Raw genomic sequence first — 25,165 nt, 5'->3', positions numbered from 1 at the left:
AAGAATCTTCCACAGTTTATTGTGATCCACATAGTCAAAGGCTCTAGCATAATCAACAAAGCAGAAGTAGATGTTTTTCTGCATCTTTGTCAAAGAACTGTATCAGGCTGTGGAAACCACTTTGTCTACCTGCACTGTGGGCTAGAAGTGCCTGGGAATTAACACACAGCCCATGGGCTGGCTCTTCCCCTCGGTCTGCCAGATACTGGGATCTAAATACACAAGCTCCCTTGCTCTTGACCAGGGGAATTCTAGATGTGCATTTACCCCATTTCTCAAGACTTCCTGCAGGATTAAGCCTCAGTCATCCACCATGGTAGCTGGCTTGATAACCATCTCTCATTGGATGCCTTCTCTGCCTGGGTCACCTTCCCACTTGCCTGCTGGTGTCCCTGCACTTCCCAAATAAACCACATTTCCTCAAGCTTCATTTCAGGGTCTGTGAGCTGCCCCAGGGTGCTGGATCCCATCCTATCCTTCCACACTGAGCATCTGGACCCAGCCATTATGATCTCCTTTCTTGGCATCTCCCTTTCCCTCTTTACTGCCCTCCCCCCCCCCCCCCATCGAATCAGGACTTAAATACCTCCAATGCCCTGGAGAGACTATCAAATCTCCTTTCTTGCTCTAAACCCAAACTTTAGAGAGTCATCTACTTGTCTTCTCCACTTCCTTGGTTCCATTAATTCATCAGTTCCTGCCCTGCCTCCCCAGTCTGGCTTCCACCCCCACCACTCCACTGACTGTGCTTTCATCAAATTTCCATTGTCTTTTTTTCAAGTCCAGAGGATATCTCTCAGGCTGTATTTTGTCTTCCTGATGCAGTTGACCCTGACCTCCTTCTAGAATGTTCTCTCTCCTTGGCTTCTGAGACATCACACTCTCCTGGGTTTCTTCTGGGTTTTCTCATACTACTCTCTCATTCTTTGCAGCCTCCTTTCCCCTTAATGTTGGTGTTCCTCGGGGTGGGCCTAGGGTACCTTGTCTCACCCTATTTGGTCTATACTCTCCCCTTGTGTCCCAGCACACCTCTCATGACTTCGATCACCAGCTCCCTGCCCTGTCTCCAGCCTTGGCTACTTCAGAGCTCAGTTTTGGACTCAGATGTCTCAGTGTAGCTGTTTCACAAGTCCCTTCTTTCCTCAGGGTAAATCAGATTCTGCATCCATTTGGCTCCCCAAGGCAAGCCCTCAGAGAGGCAGTAGAATCCTCTCACACTCACATTCACTACATGACCAAGACCTGTTGACTTTACCCCTAAATAGTTATCAAATCTGGCCCCTAGTCTCCATTCCAATGGTTCAGGCATCATTACCTTTCATCTGCTACGGCCTCCTCACTCATGCCCTGATCCTGCTCTCATCCACACTCGCCCTGCCCCCTCCCCCCGGGGGGTGGGAGTGCTTTTTAGATTATAGCCACGTTCCTGCTACTGCTTGTGTCTTGTGAACCTACCCAAAGCTTGATGTCTTCATGTGTATCATGGGGCCAACAATGTATACCTTGAAGGGCTGCAGGGAAGAAAAAATGAAACGTTGAGTGTAGAATAGAGTTTGTAAACTGTGAAGCGAAATGCTTTTGTGGTAAATGAGCAATTTTCAGGGCTAAAGACGCCGGTTCCTTGGTGCTGTCCGTGGTGCTGAAAGTTGGTTGGTCACTCCCCATTTTCTGCTTCCCTGGGATGCTAACTGAAGACGTCAGTCCGATAGGTTTTTGGGGGTTTTTTTGTATGTGTGCCATCTAGATTTATTTTTAAATTTTTTTTCTTTTAACGATCACAGTGACTTGTGGCTCACCAGGTAAGTCAGAGGAATAGAAAGTAAAGGTGAAGCCTGAAGTTTCAGGAGTTAGCTTCATTACTAACAAACAAGTGACCTATCACCAGTATCTGTTTTCTTATCTGATAAACGGGATATAATACATTCACATGAACTTGCTTATAAGTGATTGGAAATGGAAATTCGATGAAACCTGAAAACAAGGTAACGTTACTGGTTACTTTAACTTGCGGGCTTTACCATAAAAACATTGCCCCTAAATAAGCATATTAACGTTAGTTGCTACCACTCTTAGTAGGTGATTTTACAGTACACGTGAGAGGGTTTTATCACCTTTTGGCAGTTACAGACTTATTTTTCCCCTTCTGGGAAATCAAAGGGGAGGGGGCTATTTCTCGGCTGAGAAACATCAAGGTGGGGTGGGCAACAAGTCCTCCTGTCCTTGGCAATTCAAATTCAGCTAAAAGCCTCTGAACACCTACTTCAGGCTCCTTCATCCTTCCAAGACTACTCACTGTAAGGTGATTCATGTTAGTCCCATCTTACAGATGGAGAAATTGAGACTCTGAAAGGTGAAATGATTTGCTGGAGGGTGGAGGAGAACCCGGCTTGCACAGACTAGGTGAGCGGGCACCCTGGCTAGGGAGGACGATAGCGGGGAAATCAAAGGCTCTCTCCCTCCTCCCACAACCACGCAGGTCCCTCCACTCCCGAGAGCGTGGGTGGCGGCGAGACAAAGGGGACGGGGGCGGGGCGAAGTGGGGGTGTGGGAGAAGGCCGGAAGTGCGGCCGAGGAGGAGGCGGGAAATTCCGTGCAGGGGGAGCTCGGACATGGCGCAGACCTGGGTCTCTATTCAGAGGCCGAGTATCCTTGGACAAGTGGCCTCCCCTCTCTGGGCCCCAGTTTTCTCCTCGGTGAAACAAGCAGAGGGCGTTCGCGGGGCTGGATTGAGTGAGATCTGAGTGACAGCGTGCCCCGCCCTCAACAGGCGCACAGCAAATAGGCAGCCTTCTCCTCCCCTCGGTATCCAGTCTGTGAAACGCTAACCGGGTCGAGGAGGGCGGGGAACCCAGGAGCCTAGCGGTCGCAGTGAGGGGCTGCGGGCGAGGGGCGCCTCTCCCTCCTTTGGGCCCCTGCTTCCCTGCCGGCACCGCCCCCTCCCGGGTTCTGAGGCCGCCAGTCAGCTAGCGCGCATGCCCGGGGCGGGGCGCGGGGTGGGAGCGCGGAGCTGGCGCGGGGGACGGCTGCGCCGAGTCCGCGGGTCCGCCCGCCAGCCCGGCCGGAGGCAGCCGAGGCAGCTCGGGCAGCGGCGGTGGCGGTGGCGGGAGCCAGAGCGCAGCGCGCCGAGGAGACGGAACGGCGACAGAGCCCGGTAAGCGCTGCTCCTGCATCTGCTGCTCGCTACAAACGGGCGGTGTCGACCCCCTTCTGCCGCTCGCAGCAGCCCCAGAGCCGCTGTCCAGGGTCCTCGAACCGCCTGGGTGGCGGGGTTTGGGCACAGCGCGCGGCTTGTGTCTGGCGTGCGCCTGGGTGAAGGTACGCGCGCTACTGGGGCGGCGGGTATCCATTTCTAGGTTCCTCTCTGGGGCGGGGCGGGGGCGGGTCCGCAGTCCTGGCCGAGCACCCGAGGGGCCCTGCGGGCCATCCCGCCCTGTGTGTAAGACCCCGGCCCAGCGCCTGGCCTCGCCTCTGACTGCCGCTTTGTTTGGCACCGTGGTGCGGGAGGGGGCGCTTCCCGCCACCGCGGGGAAAGGGTCCGCCCGCGTTGATTCATTTTCCCCATGGAGCGAGCTCGGCGATCGAGTGGCTCTATTGGCACCATCAAGCACACTCGCTGTCGCACGCTCGGTGTGGCACACACTCTGGGGGTCCACCACAAATACTGTCACACGCTCACCACTCGAGGCCACAGGTTTACACACACTATGGTCCTTGATCATTCCATCAGACTCATACACATGGCCACCTGTGCACCCACCCAGTACATCTTTGCGTACACACCCAGGCATTGCTACGCACTCACATCAGCCATCGCCTATCATAGCACACACTCAACTCAGCAATAGTCCCCATCACAACGCACTCGCAGCCACCCTGCTCTGGCCTGCTTGCGCCTGTTCACACCTGCACATCATGGTGTCCCTCATGTACCCCCAGACCCTGGAGTAGGTGTGTCATACACTCCATCACACACTTTTAGCTTGCTCTCCACCCCTCAACTCCTGCATGTCCACTCTTGCCCTCCTGTGAGTGTATGGACAGCTGCCCTGAAGGCTATTTCTGGAAGGAAGACTGGATATCACCCTTTGCTAGACTCCTTCTCCCATCCAGCCCCAGGCAGGACGCTTTACTGCTCTGACAGTAGAAGACAAGGGGATGAGAGGGTGAGGTACAGCACACCTAGACTGTCACACACACACACCTGCTGAAGTACCACAAGCCTTTGTCAATCTTATCACCATGGGGAGAGGTGCTTGCAGGTGCCTGGCAGTCCTGGCTCCAATTCGGGAAGAAATCCTAAAGGGGAAATAACAGGCTGGCCAGGTCTCTGGGCTTGAGTGAGCATTCACAGGGACTTCTCTGCCTGGGAGCAGGGCATAACAACGCTTGTGCACATACCGGCCAGCTCTCCCATGAATGAGGCTCTGAGGCCAGGTGGCCATGAATGTGCATACCCACAGGGTCCAAATGGCCACCAGGAGACACAGACACATAGGGCATTCTGCACATACAGACTGCACATGTGCACACCAAGTTCTTGAGCAAAACGCAGGAGCCAGACTCTGGCTCCCCAGGCTGGCCTAAGCTGGCGCAGATGTCGACAAGCCATCTACGTGCTCCGCTGCACACCGGGTGAGCCAGCCCACACAATTGGGGGTCATTTCAACCTTTTACCTCCATCAGGAGGCAGAAGTGTGCAGGATCATCTGCCCAAAGGGTGTGCCCACAAGTGGGTTCTCACACAGAAGACACTCTTGCTTCCTCTTCTAGACACCTCCTTGTGCTGTTGCCTGTTAGATCCAGGGGACTGGGAGGACCCTTGGCGTGACCCTGAAGAGCATAAAGGGGTTTTAAGAGCCATGCATCAATGTCCAAGATCTTGGCTGATGTGAGTAGGAAGAATCAGGGTTTGGATTCAGACAAAACAGGCTTTGAATCACAGCCCCATCCTCTCCCAGCTGTGTGCCCTTGGTCAAGTCTTTTCTGCCTCTAACTTCAGCATCCTCATCTGTGAAATGGGATGATAATGCCCCCCTCCTGAGACTGTTGTGGAGTCCAGATGCAAAAACAAGCCCGAGAATGCTGGGCCCAGGGCTGAGCACACAGTGGGAGAGTGATGGAGCTGAGTCCAGTGGGAGATGGGAGGCGAGAATATGAGACCCCAGGCGTGGGTTGCCTTTTGGAGAAATGACTTGAGAATACCAAGGCTTTCTTGAGAGCTGGGTAAAGCCTAGCAGAACTGCAAGTGGTAGAGCCTCTAGGAATAGTATCCTGGCAGATCGTAAACCCAGGCCTCAGCCAGTTCTACTAGTATAACTACATCCTCTCCCCTTTGTGGCTTCCCAGGTGATGCTAGCGGTAAAGAACCCACTTGCTAATGCAGGAGATGTAAGAGACGTGGATTCAATTACTGGGTCAGGAAGATCCTCTGGAAAAGGGCATGGCAACCCACTCCAGCATTCTTGCCTGGAGAATTCCTCTGATAGAGGAGCCTGGCAGTCTACAGTCCATAGGATTGCAAAGAGTCAAACACGACTGAAGCGACTTAGCATGCATGCATCTCCCCCATTTGAAAGACTGGGAAACTGAGGTTCAGTGTGGAAAAACTCACCCAAAGTCATGTAACAAGTCAATGACTAGGCTGGGGCTTGACCCCCACATCTTTCTAACTATGTGGCCAGGCTCTTTGTCCCAACTTGGACCTTATTCCATATCAGAGAATTGTGGACTGACAACTAAGAAGGTAGCCTCTTATGGAACTTTCAGAAGGGGCATGTTGCCAGCTTGGCCATGCCTGCCTCTTCGAACCTCAGTGTCCTTCTCTGGAAAATAAGACCAGAGCATCTGCCCAGAAAGTGTACAGGATTTGCACATAATAAGCCTTGTAAGAACTTCATGTGTGCAGGGCCACCTCCCACCTTCTTGGCATCTAGGTCAAGAGCCAGAACTCAGGTGGCTACAGACCAGGTAAATAACACCCACGAGGGGCTGCTATAAGAAAAATGATGGTGCAAATCAGTGATCAATGGCAGCAGGCAGTCAACCTCAGTGCCCAGGACACCACTGGGAGGGGTAGAGATGGTGGCTGATTGGATCCATCTAAGGAGGCAGCCACTGCTCACTGCTGCTATGAAGGAAGCACACGCAGACTGCCAAATCTTAGTTTTCCAAGAGGAGCTAGAAATCTGACTTTCACATGAACTCTTCTAATTTTTAAATGTTGATCAGTAACTTAAAAAAAATTTTTTTTCAGCACTCCAAGTTGATCAGGCATGTTCAAGGGCGAGATTTTGCCAGTTTGTACCTGTGTTGCTGGCCCTCCCTCCCCTGCCCCCTCCTGGGAGCACAGCTGGGCTCTGACAGAATGAGTAGATAAAAACAGGCCTTGCATGTACACAGCCCAGCCCTGAAGTAGCAGGAACGTGCACACCCTTCATCTTTTTTAATTCTCCCTGCAGCCCTGGGGGAGCAGGGGGTAGGTTTGTTAGGGTCCCCAGTGGGGAGAAGGCACTTGCCTAAGGTCATAGAGCTGGTATAAAATCAGGAAGCTGGTAAGTTGGGGAGCTGTCCTGACTTCTGGCCCATGCCTCACCTGGGGGAGGGAGCCTGTTGGAGGGGCCGGTGTGAGAGGACCCCGGGGCTGGGCTACCAGGGGTGAAAGGAAGGTTGGTGAGGACTCAGAGCATACCTCCTATAGCCCTTGGCAACTCCTTCCAGTTCCAGCCCAAGCTCCCTATTTTGTTGTTGTTGTTTAGTCTCTAAGTCATTTTTGACTCTTTTGGAACCCCATAGACTATAGCCCACAAGCTTCTCTGACAATGGGATTTCCCAGGTAAGAATTCTGGAGTGGGTTGCCATTTCCTTCTCCAGGGGATCTTCCCTGGGATCCAACCCAGGGATCGAACCACTTCTCCTGCACCGGCAGGCGGATTCTTTACCACTGAGCCACCTGGGAAGCCCCAAGCTCCCCGTATACCTGCTGTTTTTATGCTGATGAAAACCAGATCCAAAGAATTCCAGCAGACCTCTCCTGTGTTTCAAACCTGTCTCCCAGAAGCCTCCTGGATATCTCCCCTATAAGACCCACAGACACCCCACTTAAACTTCCCAAAATCCAGTCCCCCACCATCCTCTGCAAGACTGCTTCTCCTCCCATCCCCCTATTTTGGTGAAATCCTCACCCCCCAAGTCCCATAAGCCCAAAGCTTGGGGGACCCAGTGGTGAACAATAGCAACTGAATCCCCATCCAGGCATCTGAGGGCCAGGTGGGGATCCAGAGGTGTAAAGGGCTATAGGCAGAATGACAAGAGTCTGGTTAGGAGTAGAACAAGAGGCCACAGGAACCCCAAGGAAGGTGGTATGCAAAGAAGGTCATTGGAGGAGGTGGCATTTAAACTGAGAACTGAAGGTTTAATAAAACCCAAGCAGGAAAGTTGTAGAGGCCAAGATGGGAGAGAATTTGAACCCCTGGTTGAACCCAAAGCATTTTTGAGTGTGTGTGTGTGTGTACACATGCTGTGGGGGATGGAGTGCATAATGAAAGATAAAGCCCACCAAGTGAGTAAATACACAGGGGCTTAGAAGCACATTAAAGAGTTGGACTTGACCCTAAAGATAACAAGAAGTCATTAAATTTCTTTTTCCCTGTTTTCTTTAAAAATGATACGTGCACACATAATCAAAATTCAAGCATTGCAAAGCAGCATTAATAAAACGGTTTCTTCTACCTCCAGATTCTCTGGTCTCACTTCCCAAAGGCAATCACTGCTAACAGTTTCATGGGTTTCCTTCCAGAAATTTTCTCTTTATAAATACACCTACAGATGTGTATCTATCCTTTTCCTTGCCTACACTCACAGAAACCCACTAGCCATGCTGTCCCCTGGTTTTTTTCCTTGACTTACCTTGAGCATCTTTCCTCATCACTCCACCCATTCTTACAGCTGTGGGGGGTGGAGGGTTTCCCATATGTCTGTCCCACATTTTACAAACACACTTCCTGGTTTTCTTCTCATTACCAGCCATGTTCTCATGCACCATTAGTCTGATATTGATAAATGTCCTTCCAAAAAGATTGCAACCAATTTATTTCCCCTAAAAGAGCAAAGAGGGCTTTGAGCCAAGAGTGGCATGGTGGGACCAACGTCACAGAAAGGGCATTCAGTCATTTATTTAACAAACATGTATTGGAAAGCACTTGCTTACTATGTGCCAGTCATTGTTCTCAACCCTGAGACTACATCAGTTAACATGGCAAAGTCCCCACACTCCTGGAGCGGACATTCTCATGGTAGAGACACATCATGAGCAATAAACAAGCATATGCAATTTGAGGATGAAGACAGGTACCAGAAAGAAAAATGGAGCAAGGCAAGGGGGGAGGAGAGCACCAGCCCATGTTGGGAAGGAGGCTACTTTATACTGGATATGTCAGGGAAAGCTTCAGGGAGATGCAGATGTTGGGAGCGAAAGCATTTCAGGCAGAGAGGAGACAGCCAGTGCAAAGGCCCCAAGGTATTGGGTTCAGGGGCCAACAGGGCAGACGGGTCGCTGAAGCAGGGTAATCAGGGGAGAGCAGTAGGAGACAAGACCAAGAGCTGTGACAGGGCCAGAAAATGCAGGAACTTGTGGGCTATGGTGAGGAGTTTCCCTGGTGGCACAGATGGTAAAGAATCTGCCTGTAATTCGGGAGATCCACATTCACATTCAATCCCTGGGTTGGGAAGATCCCCTGGAGAAGAGAATGGCTACCCACTCCAGTATTCTTGCATGGAGAATTCCATGGACAGAAGAGCCTGGCAGGCTACAGTCCGTGGGGTTGCAAAGAGCTGGACACAGCTGAGTGACTAACATTTTTACATTGCATGAAATGGGGACACTACATGGTTCCGGGCAAAGGAGGTCTGCCTTGAATTTTACTAAGATCCCTCTGGCTGCTGTGTTGAGAATAAACAAATAGAGTGAAGAATAAAGCAGGAATAATTCCAGTCAGAGATGGTGTGGGTTTGGCTCAGGATAGTTGCCAAATTCTGGATTTCTTTTGAAGGTAGATCCATTATGTTTTGCTCGAATGTTGGGCTGGAGGGTTTGAGAAGTCAAGGGATCTTGGCCTGAGCACTGCAATGTGGCTTTGGAGATGTCGGGAGGAAGAGATCTGGGGGAATCAGAGCTCTGCTTGCATTGGCTGCTGAGTGTATGAAAAAACTGAATTGCATGCTGATCCAGCGGCCTGCGAGATCCTCTCCCTGGGTGTATCCCAGGTACCACACACTCAGTTTGTCCAAAATGCAACTCTCCCTTTCCCCAGATGTCTTGCCCAGCAGCCCTCCAACCTAGCCAGAATCCTGCAGACCACCCCCACGATCACCTCTTACATCCAGTTGGTTCCTGTCAGTTTCCCTCGGACCTCTCAAAACTGCCAACTCTTCGCCACCACCTTTGCCATACCGTCTCTCATCTAGACCATCACAGGGAAAGGGCTGGGTAAATGAATGAAGAGCAGGATGCATGAGAGGTTGAATAAATGATTGGCCAACCCCTCCTCTCCAGCCTCCACACCACCCCTAAGCAATCTTTGAAAACACACATTTCAGACTGTGCCCTTTCCTCAACCGTAAACCATTCCCATCTCCCCAGGGCCTACACAGACATAAACTAGTGATCCACAGACATACTTTGGCCCACATACCAGAGTTTTTAAATCTTGAATTAATTGGGATATTTTACATTAAACTTCTGTATTTCCCACTTCTGACTGATACTACCAGGATGCATTTCTCCAGGACAGTACTTGGCTAATGGAATATGGTCCCCCCTTTAGACAAGGCACATGCTCTCCAGTTTGCCTTAGTCCCAACCACTCCCTACTGTTTAGGACCCAGTCTGCTTCCCTCAATTAGATTACCTACCTGGCTCCTATAGCATCAGAATTTGTGACCCATGGCCTAAAGGAGAACAGCATAACTTCTAGGTAGCATGTTGCATGGGGTGGGCTGAAAAGGGAGGGTGAAAAGTTAGATTGTGGCCAAGTTGTAAACGGCCTTGATTGCCCTTTTAAGAAGCCTGGCCTTTATCCAGAGGGCCAGTGGGAGCAGTGAAGCAGGGAAATGGTATGGTTGGGTTCATTTATTAGCCCAGACCCTATGGACAGGAGGGGATCAGACAAAGGTAGAGAATGTGGTAAGAAGGCCTGGTGGCCTTCTTAGAAATAGTGAGAAATAGTGTTAGAAATAGTGAGAGGGAAGAGGCCTGGATAGAGGCTCCTCCCACTGGATCTCCTCTAAGTCTGAGTCTGCTCTTTCTATGTTTCAGAACCAGACAGAAGCCTGGGGCACAAGCATGGTCATGAGGGCAACTGGGCAGTGCTGAAGACCCAGCCTGGCTCCAGCTGCTTCGAAAGGACTCCAGACCCCCAGGACCCCAGCCCACAGCCTTCTGCTGCCCACAGGATGGGAGCCTGGGGGCTGGGAGCCAGGCCATGAGGGACTGCTGCCCCTCCCAGCAAAAGGCCATCCCTACACACCCAAGGCACACCCCCGCCCAAAGCCCAAGCATGGACTCTAGACACAGCAGCCCCAGTGGGGCTGGGGAAGGGGCGTCCTGCTCTGAGGACCTTGGCAGGAGTGTGGCCTACCCTTCCATGACCCACATCCCTTCCCAAGAGGCAGCCACCAAGGAGACATTAGGGACACAAGGAGCCTTGATCTCAGGAACACCAGAAACCACCTTCTCTGGGAGGCCAGAGCCTGTGTCCTCAGTGAAAACTGATCCTTCACCCTCAGAGAACAGAAATCTGATGTTCTTAGAGAATATGGATTCCAAGTCTTCAAAACAGGTAGATTCCGTTTCCATAGGAAAGGAAGATGCTGAGTCCTTGAGGAAGACAGATCCTATGTTGACAGGAAAGACAGAGCCTGCAGTCGTAGGGAAAGGGGATTCTGTGGCTTCCGGAAGGAAGGATCCTGTGACCCCAGGAAAAGAGGAGCCTGGATCCTTGGGAAAGGTGGATCCTCAGTGCTCCAGAAAGATGGATACAGTGTCCCTAAGGAAGGAGGAGCCTGGATCCTTGGGCAAAGTGGATCCTGTATTCCCAAGAAAGGAGGAGCCCAGGTATTCAGGAAAAGAACTTCGAGTGTCCTCAGAAGAGGTGGGGCCTGCATTTGCAGAAAAGACAGATCTTGTAGCCTTGGGAAAGAGAGATCCCGAGCTCTCAGCAAACGTGGATCCTGTGTCCTTGGAAATGCTGATTCCAGGGTCACCAGGCAAAATCATGCCTGGAACAGTGGCTCTGGGGCCATCAGGAAGGGTAGATCCTACTCACTTGGGGATGACAGATCCTGCATCTATGGTAAATGCAGAAATTATGTCCTCCACAAAAGAGGACCCTCAGTTCCTAGGGAAGATGGACCCTGCCTCCTCAGGAAAGCAAGGCTCCACGTCTGTGCGAATGACAAAAACCATGTCTACTGGACAGGTGGAGCCCATGTCTTTGAAAAATATGGACCCCGTGACTTCAGGCGAAGTGAGTTCAGTTTCTTTGGCAAAAGTGGATCCTGTGTCCTCAGGAAAGCCAGAGCCCTTGTCTCCCGTGCAGGCAGAACTGATGTCAGTGGGAAAGACAGAAACCGCATCCTCAAGAAAGGAGAACCTAGTGTCCTCCAGAAAGGGGGATCCCATTTCTGTGGGAAATACAAAAACATCACCTCCTGGAAAAGTAAATCCTGAATCATCAGGAAAGACAGACTCTGCGTCCTCTGGTCCCATGGGTCCTCCTTCCTCTGAAAGGGCTGAGGCGGTGACTAGGGGGAAAGCAGACACATTGTCCTCAGAAAAGACAGGTCCCCTGGCCCCTGAAAAGGTGGGTCCCCCAGCCTTGGGGAAGGCTGATCCCCCCACCTCAGGGAAAGTGGACCCTGTGATCAAGGGAAAGCCAGAAGCTGTTCTCCCCGGAGACGCAGACTCCGAGTCCGCAGGAAAGGTGACCCCCGCGAGCCTAGGAAAAACAGTCCCAGCATCCTCGGGAAAGGCAGAAGCTGTCCCAGAGGGAAGGGTGGATGCTCTGCCCCTCGAGAAGGGCAATCCTATGAACTCCACGAAGGTGGATCCCAGGGCCTCCGGAAAAGCAGAATCCAAGTCCGAGGGCAAAGCGGAAACCACACCCTCTGGGCAGGAGGGCACCGTCTCAGCCGGGAAAGTAGAGGCTACATCTTCGCTGAACGAGAAGCCACTGGCCCCAGAGAAGCCGGATCCTGGATCCTCAGAATCAGCAGGCTCTATTGCCTCTGGAAAGGTGGCGCCTGTAGCCCTGGACAAGACTGACTCTGTGCCTCCAAGAAAGGGGGAGCCCCCATCCTCGGGGAAGGGGGACAGCCTGACTCTGGAGAAGGCCTCCTCCAGGCAGGCAGATGACAAACCCTGTGACTCCGCTCCTTCTCCCGCAGACGGCGGGGGTCGCGTGGAGCCAGCGTCACTGCCCAGCTCCGAGGCCTCCAGCCTCGTCCGGAAGGACCCGGCGGCTGCCAGGGCCGAGAGAAGCCCCGGCCTGGAGGCGGTCGCGCCGCCGCCGCCCGGGCCGCGGACTCGCGACAACTTCACCAAGGTGCCGTCGTGGGAGGCGAGCGCCCCGCCGCCACGCGAGGACGCGGGCACGCAGGCGGGCTCGCAGGCCTGCGTATCGGTGGCCGTGAGCCCCATGTCTCCGCAGGACGGCGCGGGCGGCCCGGCCTTCAGCTTCCACGGGGCGCCGCGCGCGCCCAGCCCCGCGCCCGGGCCGCCCTCTCGCCGGGACGCGGGCCTGCAAGTGTCCCTGGGCGCCGCCGAGACGCGCTCCGTGGCCACTGGGCCCATGACGCCGCAGGCCGCCGCGCCGCCCGCCTTCCCCGAAGTGCGGGTGCGGCCGGGCTCCGCGCTGGCGGCCGCCGCGGCGCCCCCCGAGGCGGTCGAGCCGGTGCGCGACGTAAGCTGGGACGAAAAGGGCATGACGTGGGAGGTGTACGGCGCCGCCATGGAGGTGGAGGTGCTGGGCATGGCCATCCAGAAGCATCTGGAGCGACAGATCGAGGAGCACGGTCGCCAGGGGGCGCCCGCGCCGCCACCTCCCGCTGCGCGCCCGGGTCCCGGCCGCGCGGGCTCTGTCCGCACCGCGCCCCCTGAGGGAGCCGCCAAGCGCCCGCCGGGCCTCTTCCGCGCGCTGCTGCAGAGTGTGCGGCGCCCGCGATGCTGCTCGCGGGCCGGGCCCACGGCCGAGTGATCGGCTCCGCTTTTGTACGCCCGGGTTTCCAACCTTCTCAGGCTCCCTTCTCGATCCCAGGCCCCTAGAAGGGATCCCCTAAAAGCGCGACAGGCCTCCAAGGGGCGGGCAGCATCTAGGGCCTTCTCATCCTTTCAAGCCCCCCTTTCCCTTCCTTAAACACACCAATGAATGCCCTCTACCCAGCTCCCTCGTGGTCAGGAGCCCACGAACCCAGCCCCGACACCCCCGTCCCCTCATAGCCCTCAGCGCCACCCCCTCCCTGCCACACTAGGCGACCTCTGGGAACCTAGCCTTGAGAGCTAGGGCAGGCTCCTGAGATGTCCAGACAGGTGCGCTGTGGTCTCCAGAGGCAGCCAGGTCCCCAGAACGGGAAGAAACTGTGTACAAAAGCCCCAAGTATGTGAGGATTGGCATGTGAGACCCCCGATGTGCAAGCCCGGGGTGTATGCGAGTGCGTGTCCACGCGGCGGGCTGGCCCCATGGCCTGGGCATCTCTTGCATGCTGGTAGTTGTCCCCTGTTCCTGTCTCCCCCTCACCTGGCCCTATCCCCACCCTCACTGGACACCACCCCACAATTCCCAGACAGGCCAAAGGCAGCTGCAGGAGTGCCCTGTGGGCGCAGCTGCAAGAGTCACAGAAACGCCGGAGGGTCATGGTCAGAGGCCCACAGCCTGGTGACAGCTGGCCTTGGGTGCTGGGGACACGACGGAAAGCTCACTCGACAACCACCGTAGTCCCTAAAAGACCACCCTCTCTGGTCCCTCATCCCCCAGTGCCGTGAGCCCAAGTCCCTTGTGACCACTCAGTACCCCTGTCCCCCAACCCTCCAGCCACGGTTTTTGGCTACAAACTGTCACAATACATTGGTAATAAAATACTCCCCCAACCCTTGTCAGTTGTGATTGGCTACAAGCAGATGGGGGTGGAGCAGCTTATCTTATTATGATCAGGGAAGGGTAGGTGTAATTTGGGGGTAATAAGGCCTCTTTGGAGGTGGATCAGCAGAGTGGGGGCCCATGTGGAGCTCTGTGGCCAGGGTCTGGTGGCTGCGCCCCCATCACAGATCTGTGGTGTCCAGGCCAAGGTTGGTGAAGGCCAGCTCCTCCTTCTGCTCTGAGCCCGCCTTCCTCCCGGACAGCTCACTGTTCCAGGGCTCTGGATCTGGCCCCATGGGACCATTCAGGGGCTCCTTCTGTGGAAAGAGGGAGGGGAGGGGTCAGACCAGGGCAAAGATGGAGTGATCTCTCCAGTCCTTAGGAGAATGAATGGGCCTTCAAGCTCACGACCAGATGGCTCCTTGGCTGGGGTCTCAGTTTCCTGACTCTGTCCCAGAGGCGGCCATGACTACTGGTGGTGCAGATGGGTTCAGGTGATGGGGTGGGCCTCAGGGGTCTACTCCAGCCTTTGTCTTGCCCATGAACATGGCGGCATTTTGGTCTTCTGCCAGGTCCTGAATAAGTCAGGCCCTGTGTCCTGTGCCAGAGCCAGTCCAGCCACAGTCCTTGCCACCTGTACCTCATGGCTTGCACGGTGGGTGCTGGGCACAGCCATCCATGACCTGAGGTACTCATAGGACCCCCTGAGGGAGGGATAATGTCCCCCAGTTTACAGATGAGGAAACCGAGGCTTGGAAGGCTCTCTGGCCCAGAAGGGGCACAGCAAGGTTTGGACCGCTTGTCTTGCTGACTCTAAAGCCTGTCCACAACTCCACGCTGCCCCTGGTTGAATTTGGCAGGTCCTTCTGCCATCCCAGAGGGATACATCACACCCAGGTCCTGCCTGCTGGCCATCACGGCATACACTAACTCATCTCCTGCCCTCCCTCTTCCCTCTCACCGTGTGACATGTCACACTCACACCTTCACAAGACTCCCTCCTGTGGACCAGCCAGGCCCCCAGGCTCAGTTACTCCACCATGAGAACACCCATGGGAGCAAAGCCCCAACCACCACCACCACCTCCACCCTCCCTAGGGCTCACTAAGGGCTTTTTCCAGACTGGGGTTGTTCTGGTCCCTGGTAAACAGTGGAACATCTGAGGGGGTCCCAGGAGGAGCTAAACAGTCTGCCATGCTTCCCAGAGCCCTCCACACAGACCCCCATTGGGAACAGTTGGCACATTGCAGCCCAGGAAACATGGCCTGGCCTGGGAGATAGGAGACCTGGGTTCTGGGCTGCCCTGACCTTGCGAACTTTCTGATCTTGGGCAGTTCAACACCCCTCCCTGGCCTCGGTTGCTTGAAAAACTCAGACTGGATGAGCCCTCAGGTCTTTCAGACCTTCCACAGAAACATTTATGGAAGGCTTAGGTGAGTTGGCACCAAGGGGTCTGTGGAAAAAGGCCCCACCTGCTTTCCGCACTTGGAGGCCTCAAGGCCCGCTTTCCGCTGCAGGATTCTCGGAGACTGAACCCCACTCCCTGCCTTCACAGGATTGGCTTTTTCCCGGCCTGAAGACAGAAGACGCTCAGTCCTCTGATCCTCCTCCCTCTCCAGACTCCCTGGGAGTTCCCTGGCCCTCCCCAACCCCCAGGTCCAGCCCCACTGCTGGGGTCTCTGACTCCACTCCCCTCCCCACTCCACTCTCCTCCACTAGGGTCAACCTTAGCCTCCATTAGGGGCCACCTGCCCAGTCACCGGCTCCAGCCCGCAAGACTGTTTCCCTCCACCTAAGCAGGAGCTTTTGCTCCAAACCATCTTGAACCCAGAGATGAGCCATCCAACCAGAGGCCTCCAGCATTGCCTGGCGGCCTGAACCCCCATCCATCACCTTCATCCTTGGGGGCCCATTTGGAGGCCTTCAAGTGACAGCCAGGTCCTTGGGCAGCATTTTGATATTTTAACACCTGTGAGAGGCTTTGGTTGACCAAATCTTTTCAAGTAAGGGATCCTCAAGGGAAAATAAGTCGTGAAGTATGAGGCTTCCCTGATGGTCCAGTGATTAAGAATCTGCCTGCCAACGCAGGGAAATTAGGTTTGATCTCTGCTCCAGGAAAATCCCATATGTCTCGAGGCAGCTAAGGCCCTGTGCCACAACTACTGAGCTGGCGCTCTGGAACCTGCAAACTTCAACTATGGCGTCTGTGTGCTGCAACTGCTGAAGGCCGCTTGCCCTAGAGCCTGTGCTGTGCAACAAGAGAAGCTACAACAATGAGATGCCCATGCACCACAACTAGAGAAAGCCCTTACACAGCAATAAAGACCCAGCACAGCCCAGATTCCTTACCAACTGAGCTATCAGGGAAGCCGCAGCACAGCCAATAACAAATAAATAAATTTTTTTTTAAGTAAAAGTCTTGAAGCATGAAGGGTGGCTATGGATCTCCAAGAGAGCAGGGCTAGTCTGAGGGTAGGACCCAAAGTAGAGTGGATAAGGTGAATGGCGGGAGGATACCCATCCCTACACACACACACGCACAAAACCAGAGACTATCAAATGTCAGTGGGCCTTGGAGCTTCTACTCCAGTGGTGGCTTTCAAAGTGGGAAGGAGAGGATAGTTGCTCCTGGTTCCGGCACCCCATTCCCCACCCAGCCCTCTGATCTACTTTCCCAGTTGCGAGGTTCTCACTCACCTGCACATTAGAATCCTAGGAGCTTTAGCAGCACCTTCCTTCCCAGGCCCACCCCAGCTGATCAGAATCTCTGGGCTGTGACCTGATACACTCACATCTAAAGAGCTCCCCATGTCAGCAGCCCAGGCTATGCAAATGCTTGATCTAACCGAACCAACTAGCGTACTGAACAAACAACAGCACTGTTGTTCACTCAAGCCTACCTTTGCTCTTCAGTTGGATTATGTTCATCTCCGGATCTCCTCTTCCCACCCCACCAGCTTTTATATAAAGGATATAAAGGGAAGGAACCAGATTTCTGAGCACTTGCTTTGTGCCAGATGGTTTTTATACCCACTCTTATTTCATCCTCACAACAGTTTTGAATAGTTGGTGTTCTGATCCCCATTTATAGATTAGAAAACTGAGAACCAGAGGGAAGAAGTCACCCACCCAGGGTCACAGTGAATGAGTAGAGGAATAAGGATTGGGTCCCATTCCAAAGCTGTGGGATTTCCCAGGGCTGAGTGCAGAGACACACCCATGTCAGCAGCAGGTCCCTCGAGCTCTGTCCTGAACCCCACCTCTTAAGAGAAGCACCCTAAGTCAGAAACCCCTGGTACCAACTCATCCCCCATCTTGCCTTGATTTCCTGCGTGCGGTTTTCCAGATCAACAGAATTGTCATCCAGGGAGTTGATGCTGTAGGGGAGACAATGGAGCTCAGATGGTTGGCAGGCCCAGTCCAACCTGTCTGTGGCCAACAACTTCCACTACCACCATCACCATCACCACCACCATCACCATCGTTATCATCACCCTTCCCCACACCATGACTATTACCACCAACCAGCCTGGCTGCCAGGGGCACTGCTCACCTGATGTGGTCCAAGTCACTGGAGGAAGATTGGGACTCAAAGCCCAGGTCCTTGGTGGGGAGGTTCAGCATGGGATTGGCCCTGGAGAGAAGGCCCAGTCCAGTAACCATGGGCTTAACCACCCCATGGGGTCTCTTACCCACCCTTTGATCCCCACTTACCTCTCAGTGTTGTACACATTAGTCCCAGGGATGGCAGAGCCTGGGGGCATCACCCCCACTGCTGTCTTCCGGGCCTCCTTGGCAGCTTTCACAGCCCGAAGCTTCCGCTGGTAGCTATGGGGAACCCAGAATGGAAGGTCACTACTTTCCCTATTCACCTACTGTGTGCCCAGTACAGGCCCTGAGAGTGTGATTTCACAACCACCTTGCTGGTGAAGTGTTAGATCCATCTTACAGAGGGTAAGAATCTCGGAAGCGAAATCATTGCTGAAGACCACACAGCTGATCAGTGGAAAAGCCTAGCATCACACTCAGATATGTCTACTGCCTCCATATGCATTAGAAAGGGGGAAAAAGGCAGCATTTATTAAAGGCATAGCATGTGCCAGTGCCCCTGTCCCCGAGTCAGGCCACTGCCAACTCACTGTCACCCTCAGGCACTGGCGGCAACAATCCTAGGAGAGGTATGTTGGCATAAGTCCTTTTGCAGCTTGCTGCCTTAGAGCCCGCCTTAGAGCCTGTAGACTCCAGGACTGGGCTGCCTCAGGCCAAACAACTGACAGGAAGGGAGCACCCCACTCATCAGCAGAAAATTGGATTAAGGATTTACTGAGCATGGCCCTGCCCAACAGAGGATGGTTGGTGCCCAAATTTTCCCACAGCCAGTCCCTCCCATCAGGAAGTTTGCACAAGCCTCTTACCTTCTTCCATCAGAGTACAGACAGAAGAAGCAAGAACTACAGTCCCACAGCCTCCAGAATGAAAACTATAATCACAGAAAGCTAACCAAAGTGATCACACGGATCACAGCCTTGTGTAACTCAGTGAAACTATGAGCCATGCTGTGCAGAGCCACCCTAGACGGACGGGTCACGGTGGAAAGTTCTGACAAAACATGGCTTACTGGAGAAGGGAATGGCAAACCACTCTAGTATGCTTGCCTTGAGAACTCCATGAACGTTTGAAAAGACAAAAAGATGTGAATAACACTGGAAGATGAGCCCCACCAGATTGGTAGGTGTCCAGAAAGCTACCGGGGAAGAGTGGAGAAATAGCTCCAGAAAGAATGAAGAGGCTGGGCCAAAGCACAACTGGCACTCAGCTGTGGATGTGTCTGGTGGTGAAAGTAAACTCCGATGCTGTAAAGAACAATATTGCATTGGACCCTGGAATGTTAGGTCCATGACCATGGGTGTGGTCAAGCAGGAGATGGCAAGAGTGAACATCGACATTTTAGGAATCAGTCAACTAAAATGGATAGGAACGGGCATATTTAAGGGCAAGAATCCCTTAGAAGAAATGTAATAGCCCTCATAGTCAACAAAAGAGTTCAAAATGCAGTACTTGCATGAAATCTAAAAAAACAAAACAAAACAAAACAAAACAGAATGATCTCAGTTTGCTTCCAAAGCAAACTATTCAACATCACAGTAATCCAAGTCTATACCACAACCACTAATGCCACAGAAGCTGAAGTTGATCAGTTCTATAAAGACCTACAAGACCTTCTAGAACTAACAAAAAAGTGTGTCCCTTTCATCATAGGGGACTGGAATGCAAAGGTATGAAGTCAAGAGATACCTGGAGAAACAAGCAAGTTCGCCCTAGGAATACAAAATGAAGTAGGGCAAAGGCTAACAGAGTTTTGCCAAGAGAACATGCTGGTCATAGCAAACACCCTTTTCCAAAAACCCAAGAGTCATCCAAGAGATGACTCTACACGTGGACATCACCAGATGGTTAACACCAAAATCAGATTGATTATGTTCTTTGCAGCCAAAGATGGAGACGCTCTCTACAGTCAGCAAAAACAAGACCTGGAGCTGTGGCTCAGACCATAGGCTCCTTATTGCAAAATTCAGACTTTAATTGAAGAAAGCAGGGAAAACCATTAGACCATTCAGGTATGACCTAAGTCAAACCACTTACGATGATACAGTGGAGGTGATGAGTAGATTCAAGTGATTAGATCTGGTAGACAGAGTGCCTGAAGAACTATGGATGGAGGTTTGTAACACCGTACAGGAAGCAGTGACCAAAACCGTCCCCAAGGAAAAGAAATGCAAGAAGGCAAAGTTGTTGACTGAGGAGGCCTAACAAATAGCTGAGAAAAGAAGAGAAACTAAAGGCAAAGGAGAAAAGGAAGGATATACCCATCTGAATGCAGAGTTCCAGAGAATAGCAAGGAGAGATGAGAAAGTCTTCCTAAGTGAACAACACAAAGAAATAGAGGAAAACAGTAGAATGGGAAAGATTAGAGATCTCTTTAAGAAAATTAGAGATACCAAGGGAACATTTCATGCAAAGATGGGCAAAATAAAGGACAGAAATATCAAGGGCCTAAAAGAAACAGAAGAGTTTAAGAAGAGGTGGCAAGAATACACAGAACTCTACAAAATGGTCTCAGTGGCCTGGATAAGCTTGATGATGAGATCACTCATCTAGAGCCAGACATCCTGGAGTGTGATGCCAAGTGGGCCTTAGGAAGCATTACTATGAACAAAGCTAGTGGAGGTGATGGAATTCCAGCTGAGGTACTTCAAATCCTAAAAGATGATGCTGTTCAAGTACCACACTCAATATGTTAGCAAATTTGGAAAACTCAGCCACAAGCGGCCACAATACTGGAAAAGGCCAGTTTTCATTCCAATCCCAAAGCAAGGCAATGGCAAAGAATGTTCAAACTACCATACAGTTGTGCTCATTTCATGTGCTAGCAAGGTAATGCTCAAAATCCTTCAAACTATGCTTCAAAAGCATATAAACCAAGAACTTCCAAAGGTACAAGCTGGTATTAGAAAAGGCAGAGGAACCAGATACCAAATTGCCAACATCCACTGGATCATAGAGAAAGCAAGGAAATTCCAGAAAAACATCTGCTTCTGCCCCATTAACTAGGCTAAAGCCTTTGACTATGGATCACAACAAACTGTAGAAAATTCTTAGAGATGGGAATACCAGACCACCTTACCTGCCTCCTGAGAAACCTATATGCAGGTCAAGAAACAACAGTTAGAACAACGGACTGGTTCAAAATTGGGAAAAGAGTACATAAAGGCTGTATATTGTCACCCTGCTTATTTAGCTTATATGCAGAGTACATCACATGAAATGCCAGGCTGGATGACTCACAAGCTGGAATCAAGATTGCTGGGAGAAATATAAACAACTTCAGATATGCAGATGATACCACTATAATGGCAGAAAGCAAAGAGGAATTAAAGAGCCTCTTGATGAAGGTAAAAAGAGGAGAGTGAAAGAAAGCTGGCTTAAAACTCAATGTTCAAAGAATGAAGATCATGGCATCCAGTCCCATCACTTCATGGCAAATAGATGGGGAAAAAGTGGAAACAGTGACAGACTATTTTCTTGGGTTCCCAAATCACTGTGGACAGTGACTGCAGCCATGAAATTAAAAGACACTTGCTCCTTGGAAGAAAAGCTATCACCAATCTAGACAGCATATTAAAAAGCAAAGACATCACTTTACCGACAAAAGTCTGTGTAGTCAAAGCTATGGTTTTTCCTGTAGTCATGTATGGATGTGAGAGTTGGACCATAAAGAAGGCTGAGCACTGAAGAATTGATGCTTTTGAACTGTGATTCTGGGGAAGACTCTTGAGAGTCTTAGAATGCAAGAAGATCAAATCAGTCAATGCTAAAGAAAATCAACCCTGAATACTCATTGGAAGGACTGATGTTGGAGCTCCAATACCTTGGCCACCTGATGCAAAGAGCTGACTCATTGGAAAAGACCCTGATGCTGGGAAAAATTGAAGGCAGGAGGAGGAGGCAACAGAGGATGAGATGGTTGGATGGCATCACTGACTCAATGGACATGAGTTTGAACAAACTCTGGGAGATAGTGAAGGAGAAGGAAGCCTGGGGTGCCACAGTCCATGGGGTTGCAGACAGTCAGACAAGACTGAGTGACAACAACAGCAACATATGCCAGATGTCTGCTGGTATGAGATGCACATGGATCCCTGAAATGATTTGGGGAATGTAGCATCAAGCCTATTCTGCAAATGAGGAAACTGAGGCTTGGCAAGGGGAGATGACCTACCCAAGGGGTCATAAGGAGTCACTGGGGATTGAATACAGATGTACCTGACACCTAAGCCCCAGGTCTCTCTACCCCTAGATATCTTGGGTGGTGAGAGAGGGGAGGCTGGAGACACAGAGGGTGATGGGAGCAGCACCTCTTCTGGGTACACATGATGATCGTGCTAAAGATCACAATGACCAGCAGCAAAGCCACTCCCAGTCCTATGGTGACGTTGCGGAGTGTGTCCGGTGACTCCGACTCTTGGGTCTCCTGGGAGCCCTGGAGAAGAAGGAGTGTGATGGGAGGAGGCTGTGGGGTCAGTCTCCCACCTTCCTGCTCCCCCATTACCTCTGTCCCGCCAACACTCACCAGTACCACCAGCCCCAGCTGCAGCAGCTGCGTCAGGGAGTCCTGGTCATTCCGGATCATCCTGGCCACAAAGCCCCACTCAGGCCCGAGGGACATTGGCATCCCCCAGGCTTCTTGCTTACCCTCCTGCCCACCCCAAGGGCAGCCCCACTCACATATTCAGCTGGTCAAGGGTCAAGGCCGACCCATTTGAGAAGACAAAATAGGCATCAAGGTAAGAACGTCCTCGGGCCCTGGAATGGGGCAGAGGTGAAGCCCACAGCCCAGGACCACCCAGCCACAGCCCTGCTGCTGATCCTCTCTTCCTTGCCCCATCCACCGAGTGGGCACTCACCGAACTGGGGAGGCTATGTCCTGAATGTCCACAATGTAGACAGTAGTCCTGGTTGCCTGAGCAAGAGCCCTGCAGAGGGGGCAGATGTCACGGAGGGCTGGGGTAGGGGCCTTAGCCCAGGTCTGTGGCCAGGGCTCTGGCAGTGAAATTAGGGATTGTGTGAGGGTCACCTCCTCTGGACAGCTCCACTGGCTAAGCAAGTAGCACTCTTGCACAAATTCGACAAGGAAGCCCCTTCCTTTGGGACTGGGTTTATAGTTTAGCAAGCAGAGTGCCCTTGTGCAGTGTACTGTCTTTGCAACTGTATGTGGCAGCCCTATTTAGCCCTGTCTCTGCCCAGCCAACCACAGGCTTCTAGGGCCATGCAGAATGGAAGTTCAGGTACAGGTATAGGGTCAAAGACAAGGACCAGATCAAACGTGGGTCACAGACAGGGTTGAAAGATATTCCATTCAGATTTCTGTCAGGGACTAGGCTCCCAAGCCCTGTTCTTCCCCACAGGCTACCCACCCCCCTGGCTCCCGAGACCTACGCCTTAATCTTGTCCGAGTTGGTGCCCACCGCCTCCTTGCTCAGTGAGAACTGCAGCCTCACACGGTAACTCTGGTCCACGGTGAAGAGCTATGGGAGGGGGACGTGGGGAAGATCAGACGCAAGGGACCCTGGGGCTGGCAGAGGGCGCTGGGAACTGAGCCAGAACCTAACACTCACGTTTAGGGTGATGCTGGCTTCCTGGGCAAGACCCTCAGAAGGATTGTCTTGGGCCTTGACCGTCACTTGGTAGGTGCCTTGGAGAGTGGAATCAAGGCTGGTCAACAGGCTACGGAAGGTAGGAGGGCACCACTCAGTTCTGAAACCCAAGCTGGAGTCCTCTCAGAACCTCCCTGGACCCCTCCTAGGATGGGGAACTCACTGCCCTGAGGCCCCGCTTGGCTCCCCCACCCCTGTCCAGGGGCTGCCCGCAGTTACTCAATGTTGCCAGTGAACACACTGGCCTCCAAGGAAGTGGAGACCCGGAAGAAGCCCTGGAAAGCGATCACGGCCCCGTCCTTAGCGATGAAATCCACTTGAAGGATGGAGAACAGGATGGCCGCGTTGTTCCCTGAGTCGTCATCTCTGGCCTGGGAGCAAGACGGAGTGAACAAACTCTGGCAGCTGGGCCAGGCCAGGCACCCCTCCATCCCCAGCAGGAATCTGAAGCTGGGGTAGCCTGGGAGCCTGGCCCCGCCATGACCTCTATTGGCCTTCCCCAGGCCACTGACCAAATGCTTTAAACAAACAGTGTTTGAACATGTCCCTGCTTCAACTCAACAGGTCACTGCCCAAGTCTCTCCCGGGTAGAAGGTCACCCTGGGAACGTCCCTCCTCTCACTTCCATACACGCACAAGCCTAGGGACACTCACTTGTCCTGAGCACCTACTGTGTACCAAGCACCTTCCCCCAGACCCCTCCTTTCAGTGCTTGCTAACAGGAGTATGAATTCCCCCAGCGGACCATGAAATGAGGCATTTTTATTCACTCTAGTGCCTTTTGGAGAAGAATACAACCAACACATAGAGCTGTGAGGCCACTGATGTCACTGTTCAGGATGAGGCTAAAGCTGGTGTTGATGTTTCAAAAGGGAGTTGATTTAAAGAAAATTGCTCAAAGCCAGGGCCACACTCCTGACGTTGGAATGAACGTCTTTAGCCAGTGCTGAAGATTGGAAAACTGATCGTTTGAGCCTAGAAAGAACCTAGAGAGGAAGAATTGCATGCGTGCTAAGTGGCTTCAGTCGTGTCCAACTCTCTGCGACCCCATGGTAGCCTGCCAGGCTCCTCTGTCCATGGGATTCTCCAGGCAAGAATACTGGAATGGGTTGCCATGCCCTCCTCCAGGGGATCTTCCCAACCCAGGGATCAAACCCACATCTTTATGTCTCCTGCATTGGCAGGCTGGTTCTTTACCACTAGCGCCACCCGGGAAGCCCCAGAAAGGGAGAATTACTATTCCCCTTTTATGGGAGGACACTGGGGTTCTGGCAGAGACCTATCCTCCCCAGGGCACATTTGGCTGTAAGTGGGGAGGGCCAGACCCATCCATCTCCACACCCATGCCCTTTCCATAACTCAAGGAGGGCCACCCACATATAAAACGCCTGAACCCTAAGGAGTTACTGCCAAGGGCTGACAGCTTCTTGTCTGGAAGGGAAAGTGAGTTCCAAAAAGGCACAGCAGCTCCCCAGCTCAGTTAAAAGGCCTGGCCAGGCCCAGGCCCCAGGGCTGTGGGGGAGACCTCAGCCCCTACCCACTGCGGGCACAGCCACCACCCTCTAATATAAACATATCCACTGCCATAAAAATTGAAAGCATTTTTGCAGCTTGCTCTGGAAATTATTTAATATGAGGAACTTGTTTAATTTTCAGTTATTGTGATTTCTCTATAACAGTCCAGAATTCTGAAGAAAAACACTGCAAGTGGTTTTTAAGGTCATGAATTTTTTATAAATACCACATTTAACAATTAATGGAGTTTAATGATATCAATTAAGCAGGTGCTTCATTTCCATTCCAGAGAGTTAATACATTTTC

The 25,165-nt window shown here is 52.4% G+C and overlaps 2 protein-coding genes across 2 annotated transcripts in view; one reads left to right on the top strand and one right to left on the bottom strand.

Moving 5' to 3' along the window:
* The first annotated feature begins 10,361 nt into the window (after positions 1-10,361).
* Positions 10,362-13,250, top strand: GPRIN1 (G protein regulated inducer of neurite outgrowth 1). Its single transcript, XM_052644377.1, has one exon. It carries the CDS (start codon positions 10,479-10,481, stop codon positions 13,248-13,250), a length of 2,772 nt encoding a protein of 923 aa, XP_052500337.1. The 5' UTR covers positions 10,362-10,478.
* A 1,061-nt stretch (positions 13,251-14,311) lies between these two features.
* Positions 14,312-25,165, bottom strand: part of CDHR2 (cadherin related family member 2) — a 45,934-nt gene continuing 35,080 nt past the window's right edge. Inside the window, exons 22-32 of the mRNA XM_052643780.1 lie at positions 23,564-23,715; positions 23,306-23,414; positions 23,127-23,215; positions 22,595-22,663; positions 22,416-22,493; positions 22,261-22,321; positions 22,046-22,170; positions 17,844-17,957; positions 17,683-17,763; positions 17,449-17,506; positions 14,312-14,446 (exon numbers count right to left, since the gene is read on the bottom strand). Of these exons, the coding sequence (XP_052499740.1) occupies positions 14,312-14,446; positions 17,449-17,506; positions 17,683-17,763; positions 17,844-17,957; positions 22,046-22,170; positions 22,261-22,321; positions 22,416-22,493; positions 22,595-22,663; positions 23,127-23,215; positions 23,306-23,414; positions 23,564-23,715 (1,071 nt within the window). The remainder of the gene's footprint in view (positions 14,447-17,448; positions 17,507-17,682; positions 17,764-17,843; positions 17,958-22,045; positions 22,171-22,260; positions 22,322-22,415; positions 22,494-22,594; positions 22,664-23,126; positions 23,216-23,305; positions 23,415-23,563; positions 23,716-25,165) is intronic.

The sequence above is a fragment of the Budorcas taxicolor genome, chromosome 7 (genome assembly GCF_023091745.1).
Source record: "Budorcas taxicolor isolate Tak-1 chromosome 7, Takin1.1, whole genome shotgun sequence".
Classification (NCBI taxonomy): Eukaryota; Metazoa; Chordata; class Mammalia; order Artiodactyla; family Bovidae; genus Budorcas; species Budorcas taxicolor.
Note: the sequence above shows the minus strand (reverse complement) of the source record. Positions and strands in the feature narration are given on the sequence as shown.

Bases quoted from the DNA above. Each gene is read 5' to 3' on its own strand.
- GPRIN1 (XM_052644377.1), top strand. From the start codon at position 10,479: ATGAGGGACTGCTGCCCCTCCCAGCAAAAGGCCATCCCTACACACCCA.